This window comes from Entelurus aequoreus, linkage group LG18 (genome assembly GCF_033978785.1).
Source record: "Entelurus aequoreus isolate RoL-2023_Sb linkage group LG18, RoL_Eaeq_v1.1, whole genome shotgun sequence".
Classification (NCBI taxonomy): domain Eukaryota; kingdom Metazoa; phylum Chordata; class Actinopteri; order Syngnathiformes; family Syngnathidae; genus Entelurus; species Entelurus aequoreus.
This window is the reverse complement of record NC_084748.1, coordinates 42,490,306-42,515,305: the sequence shown is the minus strand read 5'-3', so window position 1 is coordinate 42,515,305 and position 25,000 is coordinate 42,490,306. Positions and strand designations below refer to the sequence as shown.

At 37.2% G+C, this 25,000-nt stretch overlaps 1 protein-coding gene across 1 annotated transcript in view; it reads right to left on the bottom strand.

Annotated features, from left to right (window-relative positions):
• The window catches only part of LOC133633430 (tensin-4-like), a 36,349-nt gene extending 16,914 nt beyond the window's left edge, over window positions 1-19,435 (bottom strand). Inside the window, exons 1-6 of the mRNA XM_062025956.1 lie at window positions 19,360-19,435; window positions 14,512-14,787; window positions 7,546-7,816; window positions 5,865-6,151; window positions 5,710-5,790; window positions 2,206-2,337 (exon numbers count right to left, since the gene is read on the bottom strand). Coding sequence (XP_061881940.1) covers window positions 2,206-2,337; window positions 5,710-5,790; window positions 5,865-6,151; window positions 7,546-7,816; window positions 14,512-14,787; window positions 19,360-19,435 — 1,123 coding nt within the window. The remainder of the gene's footprint in view (window positions 1-2,205; window positions 2,338-5,709; window positions 5,791-5,864; window positions 6,152-7,545; window positions 7,817-14,511; window positions 14,788-19,359) is intronic.
• Window positions 19,436-25,000: the final 5,565 nt, after the last annotated feature.

The window sequence follows — 25,000 nt, the reverse complement described above, 5'->3', positions numbered from 1 at the left end:
TTTGACGTGTGTTTGGCGTCATTGTCCTGTTGGAACGCCCAACTGCACCCAAGACCCAACCTCCGGACTGATGATTTTAGATTGGAGGTAATCCTCCTTTTTCATTGTCAAATTTACTCTCTGTAAAGCACCAGTTCCATTGGCAGCAAAACAGGCCCAGAGCATAATACTACCACCACCATGCTTGACGGTATGTCTGGTGTTCCTGGGATTAAAGGTCTCGCCTTTTTTCCTCCAAACATATTGCTGGGTATTGTGGCCAAACAGCTCCATTTTTGTTTCATCTGACATCACATGGACAAAGATAAGACCTTCTGGAGGAAAGTTCTGTGGTCAGATGAAACAAAAATTGGCCACAATACCCAGCAATATGTTTGGAGGAGAAAAGGTGAGGCCTTTAATCCCAGGAACACCATGAACCAAACTTCATGAATGTTTTTTGTGACCAACAAGTATGTGCTCCAATCACTCTATCACAAAAAAACAAGATTTGTAGGAATTATTGGAAACTCAAGACAGCCATGACATTATGTTCTTTATAAGTGTATGCAAACTTTTGACCACGACTGTATATGCATATATATAAACACACGCACACACACACAAACACACACACATATATACAAAGAGTGTCCGCCCTGAGATCGGTAGGTCAGGAGTTCAAACCCCGGCCGAGTCATACCAAAGACTATAAAAATGGGACCCATTACCTCCCTGCTTGGCTCTCAGCATCAAGGGTTGGAATTGGGGGTTAAATCACCAGAAATGATTCCCGGGCATGGCTACCGATGCTGCTCACTGCTCCCCTCACCTCCCAAGGGTGTGGTACTTTAACTTTAACTATGCATACAGACGTCGATCGAGCCTTTTAGCTTCGTCATTAACCCTCTCCCTGCTTCCTTATAATTCGACTGCATAATCATTATTATTTTCCTCTCATCAAACCAGTAGAAAAGATGATGAAAGAGTTACTACGAAACCCCGTCATCCACTACAAAGGACGTTGGGCGGTACTGCATCAAAAAGCGACATCAGTGTGTAAAGGGTATCACCACATGGGCTCAGGGACACTTCAGAAAACCACTGTCAGTAACTACAGTTGGTCGCTACATCTGTGAGTGCAAGTTAAAACTCTACTATGCAAAGGGAAAGCCATTTATCAACAACACCCAGAAACGCCGCCGGCTTCACTGGACTGATGCAAAGTGTAAAACTGTTCTGTGGTCTGACGAGTCCACATTTCAAATTGTTTTTGGAAACTGTGGACGTCGTGTCCTCCGGAACAAAGAGGAAAAGAACCATCCGGATTGTTATAGGGGCAAAGTTGAAAAGCCAGCATGTGTGATGGTATGGGGGTGTATTAGTGCCCAAGGCATGGGTAACTTACACATCTGTGAAGGCACCATTAATGCTGAAAGGTACATACATGTTTTGGAGCGACATATGTTGCCATCCAAGCAACGTTATAATGGACGCCCCTGATTATTTCAGCAAGACAATGACAAGCCACGTGTTAAAACAGTTCCTCAGTTTCCATACGTTTACTGAGTGTTGTTAAAAGGAAAGGCCATGTAACACAGTGGTGAAAATGCCCTTGCAATGTGTTGCTGCCATTAAATTCTAAGTTAATGATTATTTGCAACAAAAAAAAAGTGATTTTCTCAGTTTGAACATTAAATATCTTGTCTTTGCAGTCTATTCAATTGAATATAAGTTGAAAAGGATTTGCAAATCATTGTATTCTGTTTTTATTTACCATTTACACAACGTGACAACTTCACTGGTTTTGGGTTTTGTACATCAACAATATGATTTGCCGGAGTAGCTAGGCAGGTAAAAAAAAAAACAAAGTAGAAGAAGAACACACCCCAAAAAATATTTTTACCCAAGATGATTATTAGGTTCCAGGAACTTGTATTTTTTAGTGTCTCAGGAGGAATGTCTGTGGAGGTTTGATAGTTTTTTTGTTTGTTTTGACACTCCCGCTACTGAATGGCTTGTAGAAAAACAAAAAAACTTTTCTGCCCTACCAGAGACAGGGTGTGCACAGACTTGCCTATTCCCATCTGTTGGGTTTGGTAAGTGAGTCCTGAGGCCATTTTAAATGCCTGGTGAAATCACTTGACAACGCAATGTTGTTTTTTTTGTGGAGGAATCCTTTTTGCATCTGTTCAAAACACTGTTGACATTGTGGAAAAAACGTACCCGCATCAGCAGTGGCAGACGTTATGGTTGTCTTTGGATCCGCCTTCATGGCCAGACCAAAACTTCCTCTGTAGGTAGTGCTGTCTCTCACCACAAATGTTCCCGGTTCTTTGTCCCGGACCAGGGCCTCAGCTAGGATGGATAGAACACCACAATGCTATCATTGACATAAATCTGCATCTGTTATTGCATGATGTGAACTGACTTCCCAGGTTGGGGCCCAATGAAATGCCTCTAGAACGTCAACAAAATAACGGATTAAATAATATAATCCACATGACATAAGTCATTATAGGACACCAGACTCTTAACAGCCAATAACAAAGAAATGTAATGCCTAGTAGTGATTAAAATGTTGTAATTGAATGTTAAGAATGAACATTGATGCCTCAAGAATCCTGTTTATCTGGGCTTGAGCCCGTTATTTGATTTTATTTTTATTTTTATTAAGGATAGCTGGTTGCCCCAACAACCCACTAGTCTTCCTGGGGTCCACAAACTCAACACAATTACAAGTAAAAACATATAATAATAACTACACAAATACAGAAACAAATAAAAGCATCAATAAGAAAACGAGCAAACAATTTACAGTCACAGAATAACAATTACCATATAAATATAACTACACAATACAAAACCAAACAAAAAAAAAACACAAAAAAAAACTCGTTATAAGAGTAATCGTAATGAATAAAATATTTTGAAAGAAGTCTTTGATAATTCCTGGTGTTTAGAATTTAGAATTGATTAATAATCAGTGACACCTCGGTTTTTGTTCAAAAAGGTCACCTAAATCGTAAGGGAACAAGTTTTCTTAAAGGAAACCATGTATATGCAATTATCCCATCCCAGACACAAAACACACTTTATAAAGAATAATTATAATGAATTAAACATTTTGAAATAAGTCTTTAGGAATTATCAATCAGTGACACTTCGGTTTTTGTTCAAAAAGGTCACTTAAATCGTAAGGGAACAATTGTTCTTAAAAGAAACCATATATAAGCAATTATCCCATCCAGACACAAAACACACTTTATAAAGAATAATTATAATGAATGAAACATTTTTGAAAGAAGTCTTTGATCATTCCTGGTGTTTAGAATTTAGAATTGATTAATAATTAGTGACACCTCGGTTTTTGTTCAAAAAAGTCACTTAAATCGTAAGGGAACACGTTTTCTTAAAGGAAACCGTACATATGCAATTATCCCATCCCAGACACAAAACACACTTTATAAAGAATAATTATAATGAATGAAACATTTTTGAAAGAAGTCTTTGATCATTCCTGGTGTTTAGAATTTAGAATTGATTAATAATCAGTGACACCTCGGTTTTTGTTCAAAAAGGTCACTTAAATCGTAAGGGAACAATTTTTCTTAAAGGGAACCATATACAGTATTAATGCAATTATCCCATCCCAGACCCAAAACACACTTTATAAAGAATAATTATAATGAATTAAACATTTTAAAATAAGTCTTTGATAATTCCTGGTGTTTAGAATTTAGAATTGATTAATAATCAGTGACACCTTGGTTTTTGTTCAAAAAGGTCACTTAAATCGTAAGGGAACTATTTTTCTTAAAGGAAACCATACATATGCAATTATCCCATCCCAGACCCAAAACACACTTTATAAAGAATAATTATAATGAATGAAACATTTTAAAATAAGTCTTTGATAATTCCTGGTGTTTAGAATTTAGAATTGATTAATAATCAGTGACACCTCGGTTTTTGTTAAAAAAAATCACTTAAATCGTAAGGGAACAAGTTTTCTTAAAGGAAACCATACATATGCAATTATCCCATCCCAGACCCAAAACACACTTTATAAAGAATAATTATAATGAATGAAACATTTTTGAAAGAAGTCTTTGATCATTCCTGGTGTTTAGAATTTAGAATTGATTAATAATCAGTGACACCTCGGTTTTTGTTCAAAAAGGTCACTTAAATAGTACGAGAATCATTTTTCTTAAAGGAAACCAGGAAATCATACCGACTGGCACACACTAGCTATGGAAATGATATCGGTAGAACAAAAATGCATTCAGTTTAGATAATAATGAGTCATGTATTGGAATATAGGATCCATTATTCAAATTTGTTTTAACTATTAAATTAACCGTAAATATGACGTCTTGTATCTTTGTGGAAAATATTGGACACAATGTTTTGTCAAGCAAGTGTAAGCCACTATGACTATTGTTCATTTTTTTTAATGTTTTTTTGTTATTTTTTTAAATAAATGGCTGTGATGATAATGTCAATGAGGGATTTCTATGTTGGAATTATTATTAATATTGATACTGTTGTTGATAGTATTCTTTTTTTTTTGACTACTTTTGGATTGTTTTGTGTCATGTTTGCGTGTCTTCTCAAATGCTCTGTTGATTGCTATTCTGAATGTTGCTTTGGTTTTGGAATTGGAATTGTATAATTATGGTATTATTGTGTATTATTTTGTTGGATTGATTAATAAAAGAAAATTAAAAAAAAAAAAGGAAACCATGTAAATCTAATTATCCCATCCCAGACACAAAACACACTTTATAAAGAATAATTATACTTTTAAATGCAGAGAACAATGTGGAATACATATAAATAATGAGTGAAATGGATAAATGAACACTTAATATTATTTTAACCTTTCTGCGCCGGTGAACATAGATGGAGAAGGGGAGGGGAGGGCCACAATAATATGACCCCTTTAATGCGCCTTATAATCCGGTGCGCCTTTAGTATGAAAAAAGACCTGACTAGACCCGCTCATCGGCAGTGCGCCTTATAATCCGGTGCGCCCTATGGTCCGGAAAACACGGTCGATGATTATTGCGATAATTTTTGTGATTAATCACGAGTTAACGTGTTATTGAGTTTACTTAACCGGACTGCATCTCTGTCTAGACTGGAGCCTGCAGTGCCTCAGACTGGAAGTCTCTGCAGAGAGTGGTGAGGACGGTTCAAAAGATCATCAGGACTCTTCTTCCTTCTATCTGGGAAATCGCAAAAAAGCCGCTGCCTGACCAGGGCTCAGAAATTCTACAGAGACTCCTCCCACTCCCACCAAGGACTGTTTTCACTGCTGGACTCTAGAAAGAGGTTCCACAGCCTCCGTAGCAAAACCTCCAGGTTCTGTAACAGCTTCTTCCCTCTAAAAGACTCTTGAACGCATCATAATAATCCCCTTAAATCCCCCCAAAAACGGATTAACTGGCTGGACTATAAAGACAATATAACATACATCCATAAATGTGGATGCATATGCAAAAGTGCAATATATATCTGTACAGTAATCTATTTATTTATACCTGCACCTTATTGCTCTTTTATCCTGCACTACAACGAGCTAATGCAACTAAATTTTGTTCTCATCTGTAATGTAAAGTTCAAATTTGAATGACAATAAAAGGAAGTCTAAGTCTCTAAGTCTAAAGGGATTTTGTGCTAAAAAACCACTGCCATGAAGGGTCAAATGTTAGAGATTCTTACCCTCTGCTCTGCTGATATTTGGTCGGAACCAAAATTTCGAAGAGTCCATGACAAACGTCATTGTTGGCTGACTGCCATAGACTGGGGAACCTAAAAGAGGAATGGAATGTATTGCATGAAGTCAAGTATTTATAAGTAAAATACTCTGTAGACACAAGGCAACAGCTCACCGTGAGGAGTGAATGGCTTCTGCGGTGAGCCGTTTTCTGATACGGGAGATGTGTTGACCTGCATGTCATGGTGTGGTACGCCATTGATCAGCAACATAGGGACATCAGTAAAAGAGCCAGACAGCGACAGTTCAGGACTGCTAAGCGAATAGTTGCTGGGCGTCTCCTGCCTAGGAGAATTGCTATGGGTGTCATAGGTCCTTGTCCTGCATCCGTCACTGTAGACGATAGACTCTTGACAGTCGGCTTCTTCACCGGTCAAAGACAAGGTGCTGTGTAGAAAAAATAGGCATATGAACACATTACATTTTGGTCTTCCTAACAAAATCATACACAGTCGTGGTCAAACGTTTACATACACTTGTAAAGAACATAATGTCATGGCTGTCTTGAGTTTCCAATAATTTCTACAACTCTTATAGTTAAAGTACCAATGATTGTCACACACACACTAGGTGTGGCGAAAATATTCTCTGCATTTGACCCATCACCCTTGATCACCCCCTGGGAGGTGAGGGGAGCAGTGGTGATTTAACCCCCAATTCCAACCCTTGATGCTGAGTGCCAAGCAGGGAGGTAATGGGTCCCATTGTTATAGTCTTTGGTTTGAACTCACAACCTACCGACACTCTAACCACTAGGCCACTGAGTATTGCTGGGTATTGTGGCCAAACAGCTCAATTTTTGTTTCATCTGACATCACATGGACAAAGATAAGACCTTCTGGAGGAAAGTTCTGTGGTCAAGTATGTGCTCCAATCACAAAAAAATAAGAGTTGTAGAAATGATTGGAAACTCAAGACAGCCATGACATTATGTTCTTAACAAGTGTAACTTTTGACCATGACTGTACTTACTGTACCAGAAACTGTCTGTGACTAAGAATTTTCATAGTCAAATCTGATTTGTTAGCAATTTTTAGGACAAGGAATGTCACCTTTACGGTGTGGAATGTGCTTGTACTTGTGCAGGAAGTTAAGTTCCAACTTATAATATTCCTGAAGCAGGAAGTTTGTTAAGACCATGAAGCACAAATTCCAGTGGACTTCAAAGAGTTTCTGTCAAACCATTTGATGCCTCATAAGGGAGAAGCTGTGCTCTGTCTACACTGTCTAAAGTGCCGACAGAAGTCTGCCACTACCATGGGTTTAAGGAATACTTCGAGGATCTTCTCAATCCCAGTGACCTCCCATACCGCAAGCACAGTCACAAACCGAGGCACTGCATGGTTGAGGTTGTCAAAAAACTAGGTTTGGATTATTTAAGGCTCTGGATGTTGCAGAAATATTATATTTGATATGTCTCTGCACCATTGCCTGGAGGTGAGGAACAGTACCTCTGGTTTAGTAGGCTGGATAGTGGTTCCCCTTTTCAAGAGAAGTAACAGCAGGGTATTACAACTATAAGGGGGTAGTCACTCTCTTAAGCCTCTGTGGGAAAATGTATTCCAGACCACCGAAGATAACAGTCCAGTTGTTAGTCCAACCTCAGATACAGGAGTTGCAATGTGGTATTCATACTGGTCAAAGAAAATTGGACCAGCTCTACACCCTACATTGATAGACACTGTCACAGAAGAATCTAAGTATTTTACATTCGTAAAGACCGGTAAAGACATAAATATAGATGCACTTCTATTGGCTGCAAGTAAATTAGTAAGTTGTACCTGCCAAGGATGTAGCTGGTATCTGAGCATGTTGATGTGGAGAGTAGGGAGGCGGCACTGTTTCTATTGGAGTAGGATAGGCGTAAGGATCCTTGGGAGCAGGACAAATCTTGCCGCATCGAGGAATTCTGTCGGAGTGAACTCCCACATGGCAGCAGAGACTGTGAAGAGGAAGGGGATCCAGAAAAGACCACTGCACCTGGAGGACTAAAGCTGAGACTCGGTGGTCTGGGGATGGCGATAGGGGGGGACTTCGAGGAACGACATCCATCTGCGAAGGAGAGAAAATGATTCATAGTCGGAAAGGCTAAAATTAGGGTAGTACGGTACATGTGTTAGGATTCAGATTTTTTTGGTACAGAGCTTTCACATTTTAAGTGTACATTCAGCATTGCAATGTAGGTGAGGCATTCGACATAGAGGCTGAGGGAGTCATGGTAAGGTATGACGGTAAGGAGACTCAAGAGCTAAGAGACTCTCTTCCGTTGTTAAAGTTTTCTGTTTTTGAACACTTTGCCTTGCGGTGTAACGGACTGAGACAAGTGGATAAGAAGGACCTGGTATGCCACCATTTTTGAGAAGAAATGGAAAACGTTGTCTCTGAGCTGGAACTATCAATGCTGTACATTTATAATAGGTAAAAAGTCGGGATGCGCCAATGAATCGGCCATTGACCAGTATCGGACGATTTTTTGTGAAAAAGTACCATATGTGATCGGCCAAAGCCAATAAATGCCTTACAAGTGGATCACAAAGGCCAATCCCCACTGGCTGATACTTTATTTCTTGTTGGTCCCTCAGAAGCAGCTAGCAGCTAACAGTGTGTGTTCATACACAGTGTGGAGCCACATCTATTCAGGTAGAAATATCACAGAGTACATAACCAAACATCATCGACAATCAAACCATGATTGTAACAATCCACATTTTGTGTTATTAATGCGTGAAACTGGGATCTAAGCACCGTGTATCTGAATACAAGTGCTTCCACAGCATCGATACAAATTATGTATTCTTACAAAATAGAAAATCTGGTGTCCTTAAGTAATTTTTTGTATTGTCATTAAAAGCGTGTTTGTGCCCTTTCATGTTTAATTAAAGCAAACTAATGGTCTAGTCATGGTAATAAAACCTTGACAATTATCTGTCTAGGGTAAACTTATTATTGACGAAAAATTATATTGATCTGCGATTATTGCGATTAATTCTGAGTTCACTAAGAACAAACTGCGATTAAGCGTGATTAAATATTTCAATCGTTTGACAGCCCCAGTTATTAATGATGTACAGTACAGGCCAAAAGTTTGGACACACCTTTTCATTCAATGCGTTTTCTTTATTTTCATGACTATTCACATTGTAGATTGTCACTGAAGGCATCAACACTATGAATGAACACATGTGGAGTTATGTACTTAACAAAAAATGGTGAAATAACTGAAAACATGTTTTATATTCTAGTTTCTTCAAAATTGCCACCCTTTGCGCTGATTTAGGTTTTGCACACTCTTGGCATTCTCTCGATGAGCTTCAAGAGGTAGTCACCTGAAAGGGTTTTCACTGCACGGGTGGCATAGTTTTGATGCCTTCAGTGACAATCTACAATGTAAATAGTCATGAAAATAAAGAAAACAAATTGGAATAAGAAGGTGTGTCCAAACTTTTGGCCCGTACTATATATTATTGGATATTACCCTTATTACACGGTGAACTATAACACAATTTATATAGTTTATAACACAGTATGTTGACAAATATTGGATTACTTTTAGCATCTTAAATGCACAAAATGTATAAAGGTATAGATGTGTGTGTCCAGCTTAAAGGAAACGGCAGGCTGTCTTCTTCTAATAGATTTATTACAATCTATGGCAAGCTAGGTAATGTTTGCTGTGGTCTGGAACAACATGGCACACAAACAACTATCTGAAATGCAGCCAATATTACATACAGATAACGCTTCATTAGACATGCAAATATAAATTATATACAAAGAGGATGAAAGTAAAGGATATTAAATTAACACAAATATACCTACAAATGAGGCATAATGATGCAATATGTACATACAGCTAGCCTAAATAGCATGTTAGCATTGATTAGCTTGCAGTCATGCACTGACCAAATATGCCTGATTCTCCACTCCAACAAGTCAATAACATCATCAAAGCGCACCTTATATCTGTTTATATTCTTTTATTTTATTTCTGATTATTATTATTAATGTATTATTTCTTTTTTGTTTATTTAATTGATGTATTTGTAGATACTACTTTGTTTTTTTGCTGTTTCTTTCTCTTTGTTTGGGGGGGTGGTATGGTTGGGATATAAACAAAAAATATTTTGACATTTAGGGCAGACAACAGATGTATGATGTATGTGAATATGATGTAGTGATAGGAATGTCGGATGCTGGATGTCAATAAAAAAAAATGAAAAGAAAAATAGAAGAAAAGAAAAGAAAATGCATTGAAATGAGAAATAAATAAATAAATAAATAAAACAAAAGTGCTCATTTGTGCATTTATGCACAGCACAAAAATTTTGGTGGACAAAATGAGACAAGGAAGGAGTGGAAGGTTTTAAATGTCAACAAACCGTTGCATCACAGTCCACACTGTGGTGAGTTCAAGAACCGCCAAAATTAATAATAATAATAATAATAGATTTTATTTGTAAAAAGCACTTTACTTTGAGTAAACAACCTCGAATTGCTATAGTGTATTAAAAAAAATACAAAATTTAAAAAATTAAAATTAAAATTAAAATAAAAAGATAATAAAAAAAAAAAATAAAAATAAAAACTAGAACAGCCAAATAGCTAAAACTAGTATGCATATATCTAAAAAAAAAAAAAAAAGGCTTTTAGTAATTAGTAGGACAAAACCACATTCGCCAAATACTCTCATTAGTGAAGCAAAATGTATCAGTTTGCAGATTGCAGAATTTTATCTTTCATTTAAAAATCATTAAACACAATTTATTTTGTTTTATGTTCTGTATTTTATTCCTTTACTGTACCAAAAACAAACTCAACCCCGACCTTAAAACTGTTATTTTTTGATGTTCATACACCCGTTTTTTAGCACAGTAAAGAAACAAGCATGCAGGAAAAAAAGCTGTTTTACTTCATGCTTTCATTTTATACTCCCAAAAAGGGTTTGGCCTGTGTACACACGCACAAAACAACTCCTGAAATGTTATCATGCAGGTCCCTGCCTGCACATCACAGGGGTAATCCGTCCTAATTGGATCGATCATAACAAAAAAAAAAAACGGTGCACTTTTTCAACATCCCTGAAAGTGGTTCCAACTTGTTTTCGTTCCCATCCGGTTCTGCCTGCATCTCTAGTGTTGATGGAAACTAAGAACTCTGTTTATGCACGCAGTAAAGTAAAAACCGTTGTCGTCAAAGTTATACAAAGTTAGGCAAAGCTGCATAACGTGAGCAATGTCCATATAAGGGCGACGGCGCAATCTGCATGTTTTAGCCGGTTGGTACTGTTTTGCATTGCACTGTGCAATCCTGTGTTCAGAACATTAGAGTTCACTGCGTTTGCACGTTTCGGGCAGTTGTGCACATTTTCTATTGAAAGGTGTTTGCTTCCCTCAAGATTATGTCCACAGAAATGCACAAAAAGGTCTGATTGTTCCATTTTCATTCAAAGCAAAGGCAAAGTGAATGCAACATATTTGATGTAGCCTCAGATGTTAAGGGTGTGGTTCATGGTCTGGGCAGAAGTCCCAGAGTCACTAAAGTGCCGCAATTACCCTTACAATAAAGTTCATTGCTACTAAAAAGGAAAAAAAATTGGTGCCAGTAAGTATAGTAAGAACTAAGTGCACAACTTAAAGTAATAATATAGCAGACTTGGTAGATATGTACCGTATATGAATAGATCATGTAATAAAGACAACTTTACATGGTGCACCATTTACTCGTCCTTAGTTTAACCCAGGGGTCGGCAACCCAAAATTGTTGAAAGAGCCGTATTGTACCAAAATTACAAAAAAACAAATCTGTGTGGAGCCGCAAAAAATGAAAAGCCGTGTATAATTTTTATAATGAAAGCAACACATGAAGTAAGTGTCTATATTAGTGTGGAGGGGGGCGTGGCCTGCGGGCCTGCCGCGGAGCGGGGGTGTGCAAGGATTGGCCTCGAAGACAGCGGCTAGTGAGTAGATTGCCCAGCCGGGCCTTGTTATCTAATCACCTCGTCGCCCTTATTAGCAGCAGCCGGAGCGAGAGACGTGGTTGGGAGTTGCTGGTGAGCCGAGACATGAGAGCGAGAGACGTTTTGCTGGGAAGCAAAACCAGACTACTTGTTACCTCAGACTACCGGGCTCACGGAGGATCTTTGTGTCAGAAGAACCCACATGGGGGCAACCTCCACAATTAGCTATAATAGCCTACTATCAAAATGACTATGTGTCGCAGGCTGAAGCAAATCGTCGTTGACGGAAATGTTGAAATGTAATATTTATTCTACACATTTTTACAACATTAGAAAGCATGAGTCATTACTCAGAAGGTGAGATAACTCCAGGAAATTACTGGCTTTTAATGGCCAAAGGTATAGATTTGTGTGTCCGAGTTAAAGGAAACGGCAGGCTGTCTTCTTTTAACGGATTTATTACAATCTTTGGCAAGCTAGGTAATGTTTGCTGTGGTCTGGAACAACATGGCACAGAAATGCAGCCAATATTACATACAGATAATGTGTCATGAGACATGCAAAACTAAATTATATACAAAGAGGATACAAGTAAAGGATATCAAATGAGCTCAACTATACCTACAAATGAGGCATAATGATGTACATATAGCTAGCCTAAATAGCATGTTAGCATTGATTAGCTATGCACTGACCAAATATGCCTGATTAGCACTCCAACAAGTCAATAACATCAACAAAGCGCACCTTTGCGCATTCACGCACAGCACAAAACTTTTGGTGGACAAAATGAGACAAAGGAGGAGTGGAAGATTTTACATGTCAACAAGCTGTTGCGTCACATTCCACACTATGGTGAGTTCAAGAACGGCCGAAATTAGTAGGACAAAACGACGTTCGCCAAATACTCTCATCAGTGAAGCATACACACAAACATATTACACAGCGGGCTTTCTAACAATTTTTAAGGTTAATGTCATGTTTGTTCTCAAACAAAAAACATACTAAAACACAAAAAATATTTTTCCCCCCATCTTTTTCCATTTTCAATCCTTTTTTAAAAAATGCTCCAGGGAGCCACCAGGGCGGCACTAAAGAGCCACGTGCGGCTCGAAAGCCGCGGGTTGCTGACCACCGGTTTATACGGTTGATAGACAATTGCCCTAGCCAATAAGATCACGAGTTGTTGTCAGTAAGGCCTTCTAGCTGGCCTTACGCTGTGATTGGATACTCACTTGGGACTCCCAAGTGAGTATCCAATCACAAGTTACGAAAACAGGAAGTGGCCATACGAGCCATAGAAAGCCCCAGAAAACTCACAAAGAAGGAGAGCGAAATGTTGATAAGGCGGCAGATATATATTTGCAAGGCCATTTTCAAAAAGGATACTTAAGAGAAACTAGAAAATTCCCGCGGAAATTTTGATGGGCCTGCTATCTGTGCCCTGGACCTCTGCCTGGGGGTCGCCGGAAGCCGCCGTACTTATTAGATGGTGCCGAGTGTCTGAATGCGTTAGTTTTAATTGACACAGAGCTAGCCTAAATCAGTAGCATGTTTACATTAAAATGCTAACACATAGCATGTGTGCTAAGGATAGCATGATAACAGTCAGCATGTTTCATATACCAAGTTATACGACTCAACGGTGTATGTCTGCGGAAGTAGAAAAAAAAGTGTAAAAATGGATGAAAAAGTTAGCAAGCTTAAGTTGCTATCGTTTGCATGCTAACAGTTTACAAGTGTCACATACCAAGTTATATCACTCTGGGTGAAACGGTAGCAAAAGTAGCTCAAAAAGTTAGCATGCGAATAGTAACATGCTAGCATGATAACGTTAACATGCTATCACGCTAACGTTAACATGCTAACATGCTAACGTTAACATGCTAACAGTTAACAAGTGTCACATACCAAGTTATATGATTTTAAGGTGTATGGCTGGGGAATTAGAGAACATTTGTTTAATTTAGCAAAAAAAAAAAAGTTAGCACTTTAATGTTAGCATGCTAACATATCGAGTTATATCACTCTGGGTGAAACGATAGCAAAAGTAGCTCAAAAGGTTAGCATGCGAATAGTAACATGCTAGCATGATAACGTTAACATGCTATCATGCTAATGTTAACATGCTAGCATGCTAACGCTAACATGCTAACAGTTAACAAGTGTCACATACCAAGTTTTATGACTTTAAGGTGTATGGCTGGGGAATTAGAGAAAAAATATAACATTTAGCACAAAAAAAAGTTAGCACTTTAATGTTAGCATGCTAACATACCGAGTTATATCACTCTGGGTGAAACGGTAGCTCAAAACGTTAGCACGCTAATAGTAAAATGCTAGCATGGTAACGTTAACATGCTAGCATGCTAATGTTAACATGCTAACAGTTAACAAGTGTCACATACCAAGTTATATGATTTTAAGGTGTATGGCTGGGGAATTAGAGAATTTTTTTTTTATTTAGCAAAAAAAAAGTTAGCACTTTAATGTTAGCATGCTAACATATCGAGTTATATCGTTCTGGGTGAAACGGTAGCAAAAGTAGCTCAAAAAGTTAGCATGCTAACAGTAACATGCTAGCGTGCTAACGTTAAAATGCTAACAGATAGCTTGTTGCACATACCTAAGTTATATGACTGTGAGGTGTATCGCTGCGGAATTAGAGAAAACAGTGTACAATTTGAAAAATGTTAGCACTTTATTGTTAGCATGCTAGGACACTAACAATAAAGGTGGGGAACGCAGGGCCCCCTACCGTGTTTTTGGTGTGCACGCAGTCCTACTGTACCTGAAGCTGGTCTGATGCAGGTGTGGTTTCTGTTGACCTGGATCGGGTCAAAGTCCGGATCCAGTTCCCGCATGAGCTGGTTGAGATTGTCCAGGGAAATGTCGAGGCCCAAGTCGTTGCGGTGACTGCCCGGCTTGCCCGGGCTGGAACACTGGGTGATGGTCTCCTGCTCCGGGTTCAGACATATCGTTTGACCCACCCTCAGAACGTGATTGGGTATCACGTGGGACATGCCGTCAGCGATGGGCTTCATGTTAGAAGAAGAGCGCTTACAATCTTGTGGAACAAGGCAAGACATGGACACAATGGGAAAATGTCAGTTCCACTCTATTAACTAGAAAGATTGTATTCTTTTTTTTAATGCATACACCGATTGACACCTGGAATCGAACTTTTGCTTGCAAGCAGAACGGCCCCAGCCTATGAACGTTACATCGACACCCCCCCCCCCCCCACGCCTTCACCACCGCTTGTTTCCCCTCGGGGTGATGGACGGCTGGCAGCGCTTCATAGCAGCAGTCGACCTCCAGGGCCCCAACTCCCCGCCCCTCTGTTGCGAGTCGTGATTAAATGTAACATGTTTATGTGTGCATGGCATGGAGGTTTTTTCCCACTCCAGACTAGGCCTCCTTAGGAGCACAGTCTAGATTGTATTTTTTTTACTCATCTTCTTCCCCAGCGTTTTACCTTTTTCTTATCTTTTACGGGGCACCCAGTGCCGACCCATCAGCGTTCCTGTTCTGTAACCCTGTACACTGTTTGTTTGTCTAATCGTGAACGGATTTGCGCTGAAAACATAGTTTCGTTGTACTTGTGCAATGACAATAAAGTCCTATCCTATCCTATCCTAATGTAACTACTGGAATGAATTGTTTCATCTGACATCACATGGACAAAAGATAAGACCTTCTGGAGGAAAGTTCTGTGGTCAGATGAAACAAAAATTGGTCTGGGGCACAGTTGGGTGTTCCAACAGGACAATGACCTCAAACACACGTCAAAAGTGGTAAAGGAATGGCTAAATCAGGCTAGAATGAAGGTTTTTAGAATGGCCTTCCCAAAGTCCTGACTTAAACGTGTGGACAATGCTGAAGAAACAAGTCCATGTCAGAAAACCAACAAATTTAGCTGAACTGCACCAATTTTGTCAAGAGGAATAGTCAATAGTAATAAGAGTTGAAGAAATTAATGGAAACTCAAGACAGCCATGACATCAAGTGTATGTAAACTTTTGACCACGACTGTTTATCTATTGTACTGTAAAGTTCAAATTTGAATGACAATAAAAATAAGTCTGACTCTATTATCTAAGTAATCACAAAGACATTGTTAGGTTCGTGGATTTTATGTTTTTGTGTGTCGCCAAATTCAATTGTTGGTGAATAAACCCACGTTGTTGTTGATTGGAAAATAGAAATGCATGGTTGACGGCCACTAAGCATCCCATCAGGCATCATCCAGTACAATAAGAATTGTTGAATAAATGCATTTTTGGTGAATTAAGCAAAGTTTCCTTTAAATTGACTTGACCACATATTCAATAACAAACTATTTAAAAGATTATTTTAACTACCATGACAACTAAAAAAAAAAGTCTGTCCACCCTTACTAAAATTACACTCTATTGCATTTTTAAAATATATTTACATTATTCATTTTGCCACTACACTTGAAGTTCAATTTTTTTTTTTATCGAGACAATTATAATATTAATTCACAGCTTTTTATTCAATCCTATTCAGACAATGGGGGGACTAAAAGTAAAATAATTCATGTATTTTTCTGTATATTCAGTGACATTTTAATGGTGACACAACACAGTTCTGTGACCTAAATAATGATTTATTTATTTTTTCAAAGCTATTTGTTTAATTTCTGAATGCAAATTGTTGTTGTTACATTGTTATGTGCCAAGTGTCAACATGCTAATAATATATGCCCTGCTATGTTTGATGTATTTGCTCATTCAATTTTTGAAAACCCCTCCTGTTACTTTCAGCCCTGTTACTCAAAGGACTCAATCGTTGACTTAGGAACCTTGTCAATAAGTCAATAAAGTTCCCTGAAATGGGCCAACACACCTTTTGAGTAGTTCAATATACTGTATGTATTTTTTTTATTTTTTTATTTAAGTTGGAAAAAAAGACAGAAAAGTAGGTTTATTTTGCAACAAGCAAACAACTCATTTTACATTTAATTCACGTAAATTAAAGTAAATTGCGTGACAATCATGTGGTCAAAAATTATCTTTGCCTTTATTAATGTATATGTTTATAATGTATTTATATTATTCACATGTGAATAATGTTGTATAATAGACTGTATTTTACATTATTCACATGTGAATAATGCTGTATAATAGACTGTATTTATGTTATTCACATGTGAATAATGCTGTATAATAGACTGTATTTATGTTATTCACATGTGAATAATGCTGTATAATAGACTGTATTTACATAATTCGCATGTGAATAATGCTGAATAATAGACTGTATTTACATAATTCACGTGTGAATAATGCTGTATAATAGACTGTATTTATATTGTTCACATGTGAATAATGCTGTATAATAGTGAAGTGAAGTGAAGTGTGAAGTGAATTATATTTATGTAGCGCTTTTCTCTAGTGACTCAAAGCGCTTTACATAGTGAAAGCCAATATCTAAGTTACATTTAAACCAGTGTGGGTGGCACTGGGAGCAGGTGGGTAAAGTGTCTTGCCCAAGGACACAACGGCAGTAACTAAGATGGCGGATGTGGGGATCGAACCTGCAACCCTTAAGTTGCTGGCATGGCCACTCTACCAACCGAGCTATACCGCCCCAATAGTCTGTATTTATATTATTCACATGTGAATAATGCTGTACAACAGACTTAATTTATGTTATTCACATGCGAATAATGCTTTATAATAGATTGTATTTATATTATTCACATGTGAATAATGCTGTATAATAGACTGTATTTATATTATTTGCATGTGAATAATACTGTGTAATAGACTGTATTTATGTTATTCACATGTGAATAATGCTGTATAATAGACTGTATTTACGTTATTCACATGTGAATAATGCTGTATAATAGACTGTATTTACGTTATTCACATGTGAATAATGCTGTATAATAGACTATATTTACATTATTCACATGTGAATAATGCTGTATAATAGACTGTATTTATATTATTTGCATGTGAATAATACTGTATAATGGACTGTATTTACATAATTCACGTGTGAATAATGCTGTATAATAGACTGTATTTATGTTATTCACATGTGAACAATGCTGTATGATAAACTGTATTTATATTATTCACATGTGAATAATGCTGTATAATAGACTGTATTTATGTTATTCACATATGAATAATGCTGTATAATAGACTGTATTTATATTATTCACATGTGAATAATGCTGTATAATAGACTGTATTTACGTTATTCACATGTGAATAATGCTGTATAATGGACTATATTTACATTATTCACATGTGAATAATGCTGTATAATAGACTGTATTTATATTATTCGCATGTGAATAATACTGTATAATGGACTGTATTTATATTATTCACATGTGAATAATGCTGTATAATAGGCTGTATTTATACTATTCACATATGAATAATGCTGTATAATAGACTGTAATTATATTATTTACATGTAAAAATACCCAAGTGTTTATTGTCTATTGTGAGCGAACTGTGGTGCTGAATTTCCCCCAGGGATCAATAAAGTACTTTCTATTCTATTCTATTCTATTAACTTTTTACGTGTATAGCAGTTACAGTAGGAATGTAATTTGAAACATTTTTATTCGTACAGTTATTACATGTTTTATGATGGTGACAGTTTTCAACTGGATCTGATTCCATTTATTGATTGACCTCCAATCCAAACGAAGCAGATGTTAACCACAGTCCTGGATCAGACTGCGTTGGAGTTCAGACTACACTACCTGTACTGTACTGTACTGTACTGTACTGTCCATGCATGCATGTGATACCATGTACAGTATGCCCCTAAGCCGGGGCTCTAGAGCCGCATGCGGCTCTTTAGCGCCGCCCTAGTGGCTCTCTGGAGATTTTTCAAAAATGTATGAAGAATGGAAAAAGATGAGGGGGAAAAAAAATCAATTTTTTTGTTTTAGTATGGTTTCTGTAGGAGGACAAACATGACACAAACCTCCGTAATTGTTATAAATCACAGTTTATATTAAATATGCTTCACTTATTCAAGTATTTGGCGAGCGCCGTTTTGTCCTACTTATTTTGGCGGTCCTTGAACTCACCGTATAGTCTGTTTACATGCATAACTTTCTCCGACTTTCTAGGACGTGTTTTATGCCACTTCTTTTTCTGTCTCATTTTGTCCACCACACTTTTAATGTTGTACATGAGTGCACAAAGGTGAGTTTTGTTGATGTTATTGACTTGTGTGAAGTGCTAATCAGACATATTTGGTCACTGCATGACTGCAAGCTAATCGATGCTAACATGCTATTTAGGCTAGCTATATGTACATATTGCATCATTATGCCTAATTTGTAGCTATATTTGAGCTAATTTAGTTTCCTTTAAGTCTTCTTAATTAAATTTATATCTCATGACACATGTAATATGGCTTTTAATTTTTTGCGGCCCCATACAGATTTGTTTTTGGTTTTTTTGGTCCAATATGGCTCTTTCAACATTTTGGGTCTAAGCAGTGGTTGTTTAGCTATGGACCGCACAGGCAATTACACAAAGAAAAATATTAGTATTTATTTATTTGACTCGGTGCCCTCTACAGGCGGGTTACCACATGAAGTGGTTAAAACCAAATCAAGTCTCAAACATACCGTGGCGAGCGTGAGTCCCGTAGCGAATGGTCAAATGCAAACCTGCTTGAAAGGAAGCGCTCTTCGATTTGCTCATAGCCGAATACAGTCGTGGTCAAAAGTTGACATACACTTGTGAATGACATAATGTCATGGCTGTCTTGAGTTTCCAATCATTTTTACAACTCTTATTTTTATGTGATAGAGTGATTGGAGCACATACTTGTTGGTCACATAAAAAACATTCATGAAGTTTGCTTCTTTTATGAATTTATTATGGGTCTACTGAAAATGTGAGCAAATCTGCTAGGTCAAAAGTATACATACAGCAATGTTAATATTTGGTTTCACTGCAATAAGGCGCTTTTGGTAGCCATCCACAAGCTTCGGGTTGAACTATAGACTACTCCACTTGATAAAATTGGTGCAGTTCAGCTAAATTTGTCGGTTTTCTGACATGGACTTGTTTCTTCAGCATTGTCCACACGTTTAAGTCCGGACTTTGGGAAGGCCATTCTAAAACCTTAATTCCAGCCTGATTTAGCCATTCCTTTACCACTTTTGACATGTGTTTGGGGGTCATTGTCCTGTTGGAACACCCGACTGCGCCCAAGACCCAACCTCCGGGCTGATGACTTTAGGTTGTCCTGAAGAATTTGGAGGTTAATCCTCCTTTTTCATTGTCCCATTGACTCTCTGTAAAGCACCAGTTCCATTGGCAGCAAAACAGGCCCAAAGCATAATACTACCACTACCGTGCTTGACGGTAGGCCTGGTGTTCCTGGGATTAAAGGCTTCACCTTTTCTCCTCCAAACATATTGCTGAGTATTGTGGCCAAACAGCTGAATTTTTGTATATCCTGCAACATATGATCATTTTCTGGCACCATAATGTGCCATCTGGCAGCCCGATAAAAAAGGGAGGGTCTCGACTATATTATTGAATGCCCTACGATGAGGGAAAGTGTGTAATATTCGGAGTCATCAGTCCAGCTCACTGAACGTCTCGCCAGTCCATTGAAGGTAAGGCGTGGTTCTGAATGAGTCACTTGTGAGTGATGATTTATTGCTGGCTGCCATGACTACACTAAGTGTTTTCCTACAATACACAACAAAAAAAATAACAAATCCCTTTTCATATCTAAGTATCATTTTTGTGAAGATTGAACACAAACAGTAAATCCCTTTTTGATAATCATGCGAAGCCAGTTTGGAAAATAACTACTAACTAACTTGTATTTGGAACTTATTATGAAATATGAGGTATAAAAATATAAAGTAATTTAATAAATCTTAAAGTGGTCTTACCTTATTTTCCGGTCGTGGCGACTCCACATGCAATGCTGATATGTTTTTACTTGGACTCTACATGTGTTCATACTTTTATTAGACCTTCCCAACCCTTTTCCCTGTCAGCCTATCAGCAGTAGGAGGTTACCAAGCCCTGCAGGCATAAAGTTATGATGTCATTTGAGCTTGTGTGCATGTTATGCTTGCACTTGTGTCTGACAACCAAAGAGTACACTGCAAAAAGTCAGTGTTCAAAAACAAGAAGAAAAAAATACAAAAATGAGGGGTATTTTACTTGAACTAAGCAACATTATCTGCCAATAGAACAAGACAATTCGGCTTGTCAAGACTTTCCAAAACAAGTAAAATTAGCTAACCTCAATGAACCCAAAAATACTTTAAAATAAGTATATTCTCACTAATAACAAGTGCACTTTTCTTGGTAGAAAAAAAGAGACCTTTTTTCCCAATATGTTGAAACATATTCTTAAATGAAGTAAATGCTAGTGCCATTATCTTGACATAATGATATGCGCTTGGCATCATGGTTGAAATTATTACTTTGAAAAAGTAGTTTTCTACTTGTGAGTGTTGATGACACAGCTTTGCAACAGTTGATATTCTAGTTTCAAGCATGTTTTACTCAATATAGGTCATCAAATCTCAGCAACAAGCTGTAATATCTTACTGAGATCATTTAGGACCAAAACACTTAAAACAAGTAAAACACTCTAACATAAAATCTGCTTAGTGAGAAGAATGATCTTATCAGACAGAAAATAAGCAAATATCACTGGGGATGTCCGATAATGGCTTTTTGCCGATATCCGATATTCCGATATTGTCCAACTCTTTAATTACCGATACCGATATCAACCGATACCGATATATACAGTCGTGGAATTAACACATTATTATGCCTAATTTGGACAACCAGGTATGGTGAAGATAAGGTTGTTGTTTTTTTAAATAAAATAAAATAAGATAAATAAATTAAAAACATTTTCTTGAATACAAAAGAAAGTAAAACAATATAAAAACAGTTACATAGAAACTAGTAATTAATGAAAATGAGTAAAATGAAGTGTTAAAGGTTAGTACTATTAGTGGACCAGCAGCACGCACAATCATGTGTGCTTACGGACTGTATCCCTTGCAGACTGTATTGATATATGTTGATATATAATGTAGGAACCAGAATATTAATAACAGAAATAAACAACCCTTTTGTGTGAATGAGGGGAGGGAGTTTTTTTGGGTTGGTGCACTAATTGTAAGTGTATCTTGTGTTTTTTATGTTGATTTGATAAAAAAATAAAAAATAAAAATAAAAAATAAAAACGATACCGATAATAAAAAAAACGATACCGATAATTTCCGATATTACATTTTAAAGCATTTATCGGCCGATAATATCGGCAGGCCGATATTATCGGACATCTCTAAATATCACCCTTATTTGAGATATTTAATCTTACTTAGATATCAGTTTTTGCAGTGTATACACTGCAAAAAGTCAGTGTTCAAAAACAAGAAGAAAAAAAAATACAAAAATGAGGGGTATTTTATTTGAACTAAGCAGAATTATCTGCCAATAGAACAAGAAAATGTGGCTTGTCAAGACTTTCCAAAACAAGTCAAATCAATGAACCCAAAAATACCTTAAAATAAGTATATTCTCACTAATAACAACTGGACTACTATATGAGTATGTATTTTCTATTGTTTCATTGAAAATAAAACAGCAAAGAACTCCAACTCCAACTCAAATTTGAGAACTCGAACTCAAACTAATAATAAATAATTCACCCCTATATAATATCCTACCCATGTGCAATATTACCCTTCGAGTGCAATACATCCGACACGGATTGTTATTACTCCGGTACTCTTGTCTTGTTCTGTATATTGTACAGTGTTTTGTATATTGTTTTGTATATTGTACAGGATTGCTTATTATTTGTATTGGATACTAGTCTGTTTATTTCAATTCTTATTTTTTATCTTTATCACTTCTTGTGTAATTTATTTTTATCCCATATTGGTTCCCACTACCGCACCTTAAATTGGAGTCCTTAATCTCGTTATATGCAAATATAATCACAATAAAGTCCATTCTATTCTATTCAATTCAAAGTCCATTTGGCTGTCATCTGTTTTGATTATGAGACACAATTGTGTCAAAGTCGTGATTATTTTTTTCATGCTTGAAATAAGAAATGATTACTTTAAAAAAGCAGTTTTATACTTGTGAGTGTTGATGACACAGCTTTGCAACAGTTGATATTCTAGTTTCAAGCATGTTTTACTCAATATAGGTCATCAAATCTCAGCAACAAGCTGTAATATCTTACTGAGATCATTTAGGACCAAAACCCTTAAAACAAGTAAAACACTCTAACATAAAATCTGCTTAGTGAGAAGAATTATCTTATCAGACAGAAATTAAGCAAATATCACCCTTATTTGAGATATTTAATCTTACTTTTGCAGTGTACCATGGCAGGTACTTGTACTACTTACATTGATAGTGTAGTGAATTGCTAAAGCTCAGTTTTGAGTGCATGGATGTACAGTGCATCCGGAAAGTATTACATTTTCCAAATGGTGTTGTGTTAGAGAAATAAAAACAGAATACATTGATTTGCAAATCCTTCTCAACTTATATTCAATTGAATAGACTGCAAAGACAAGATATTTAATGTTCGAACTGAGACACACAGTTTTATTTTTTTTTGCAAATAATCATTAACTTAGAATTCAATGGCAGCAACACATTGCAAAAAAGTTGGCACAGGGGCATTTTTACCACTGTGTTACATGGCCTTTCCTTTTAACAACACTCAGAAGACGTTTGGGAATTGAGGAGACACATTTTTGAAGCTTTTCGGGTGGAATTCTTCCCCATTCTTGCTTGATGTACAGCTTAAGTTGTTCAACAGTCCGGAGGTCTCCGTTGTGGTATTTTAGGCTTCATAATGCGCCACACATTTTCAATGGGAGACAGGTCTGGACTACAGGCAGGCCAGTCTAGTACCCGCACTCTTTTACTATGAAGCCACGCTGTTGTAACACGTGGCTTGGCATTAGTTGCTGAAATAAGCAGGGGCGTCCATGATAACGTTGCTTGGATGGCAACATATGTTGCTCCAAAACCTGTATGTACCTTTCAGCATTAATGGCGCCTTCACAGATGTGTAAGTTACCCATGTCTTGGGCACTAATACACCCCCATACCATCACAGATGCTGGCTTTTCTGCTTTGCGCCTATAACAATTCAGATGGTTCTTTTCCGCTTTGAAATGTGGACTCGTCAGACCACAGAACACTTTTCCACTTTGCATCAGGACATCTTAGATGACCTCGGGCCCAGCGCAGGGGGCGGCGTTTCTGGGTGTTGTTGATAAACTGCTTTCGCTTTGCATAGTAGAGTTTTAACTTGCACTTACAGATGTAGCGACAAACTGTAGTACAGTGAATGTATATGTACATGCATGTGTATATGTATGTTTGTATGGTGAATGTATATGTACAGTATGTGTATATGTATGTTTGTACAGTGAATGTATATGTACATGTATGTGTATATGTATGTTTGTATGGTGAATGTATATGTACATGTATGTGTATATGTATGTTTGTACAGTGAATGTATATGTACATGTATGTGTATATGTATGTTTGTATGGTGAATGTATATGTACAGTATGTGTATATGTATGTTTGTACAGTGAATGTATATGTACATGTATGTGTATATGTATGTTTGTACACTGAATGTGCATGTGGATGTATGTATGTATGTATGTACCTATGTAAGAGGGTATATACATATGTGTGCACAAATGTATGTATGAGGGAAGGTACGTATGTATGTATATATGTACTGTATGAATAAATGTGTGTGTGTGTGCATATGTTTGTATGTATGTGTGTGCAATATAGGCATCATGTTTGGAGGAAATCAGGCACCGCTCATCACCAGGCCAATACCATCCCTACAGTGAAACATGGTGGTGGCAGGATCATGGTGTGGTGATGTTTTTCAGAGGAAAGAACTGGGAGACAAAGCAGGATCGAGGGAAAGATGAATGCAGCAATGTACAGAGACATCCTGGATGAAAGCCAACGCTTCCCATTCAACCTGATGGAGCTGGAGAGGTGCTGCAAAGAGAAAAAGGTGTGCCAAGCTTGCGGCATCGTATTCAAAAAGACTTGAGGTATGTAATTGCTGCCAAAGGTGCATCAACAAAGTATTGAGCAATGGCTGTGAATACTTATGTACATTAGATAATTTTTTTTTTTTTTTAAAATTTTTAAACATTTGCACATTTAAAAAAGAAAAAAAAATCACATTGTCATTATGGGGTA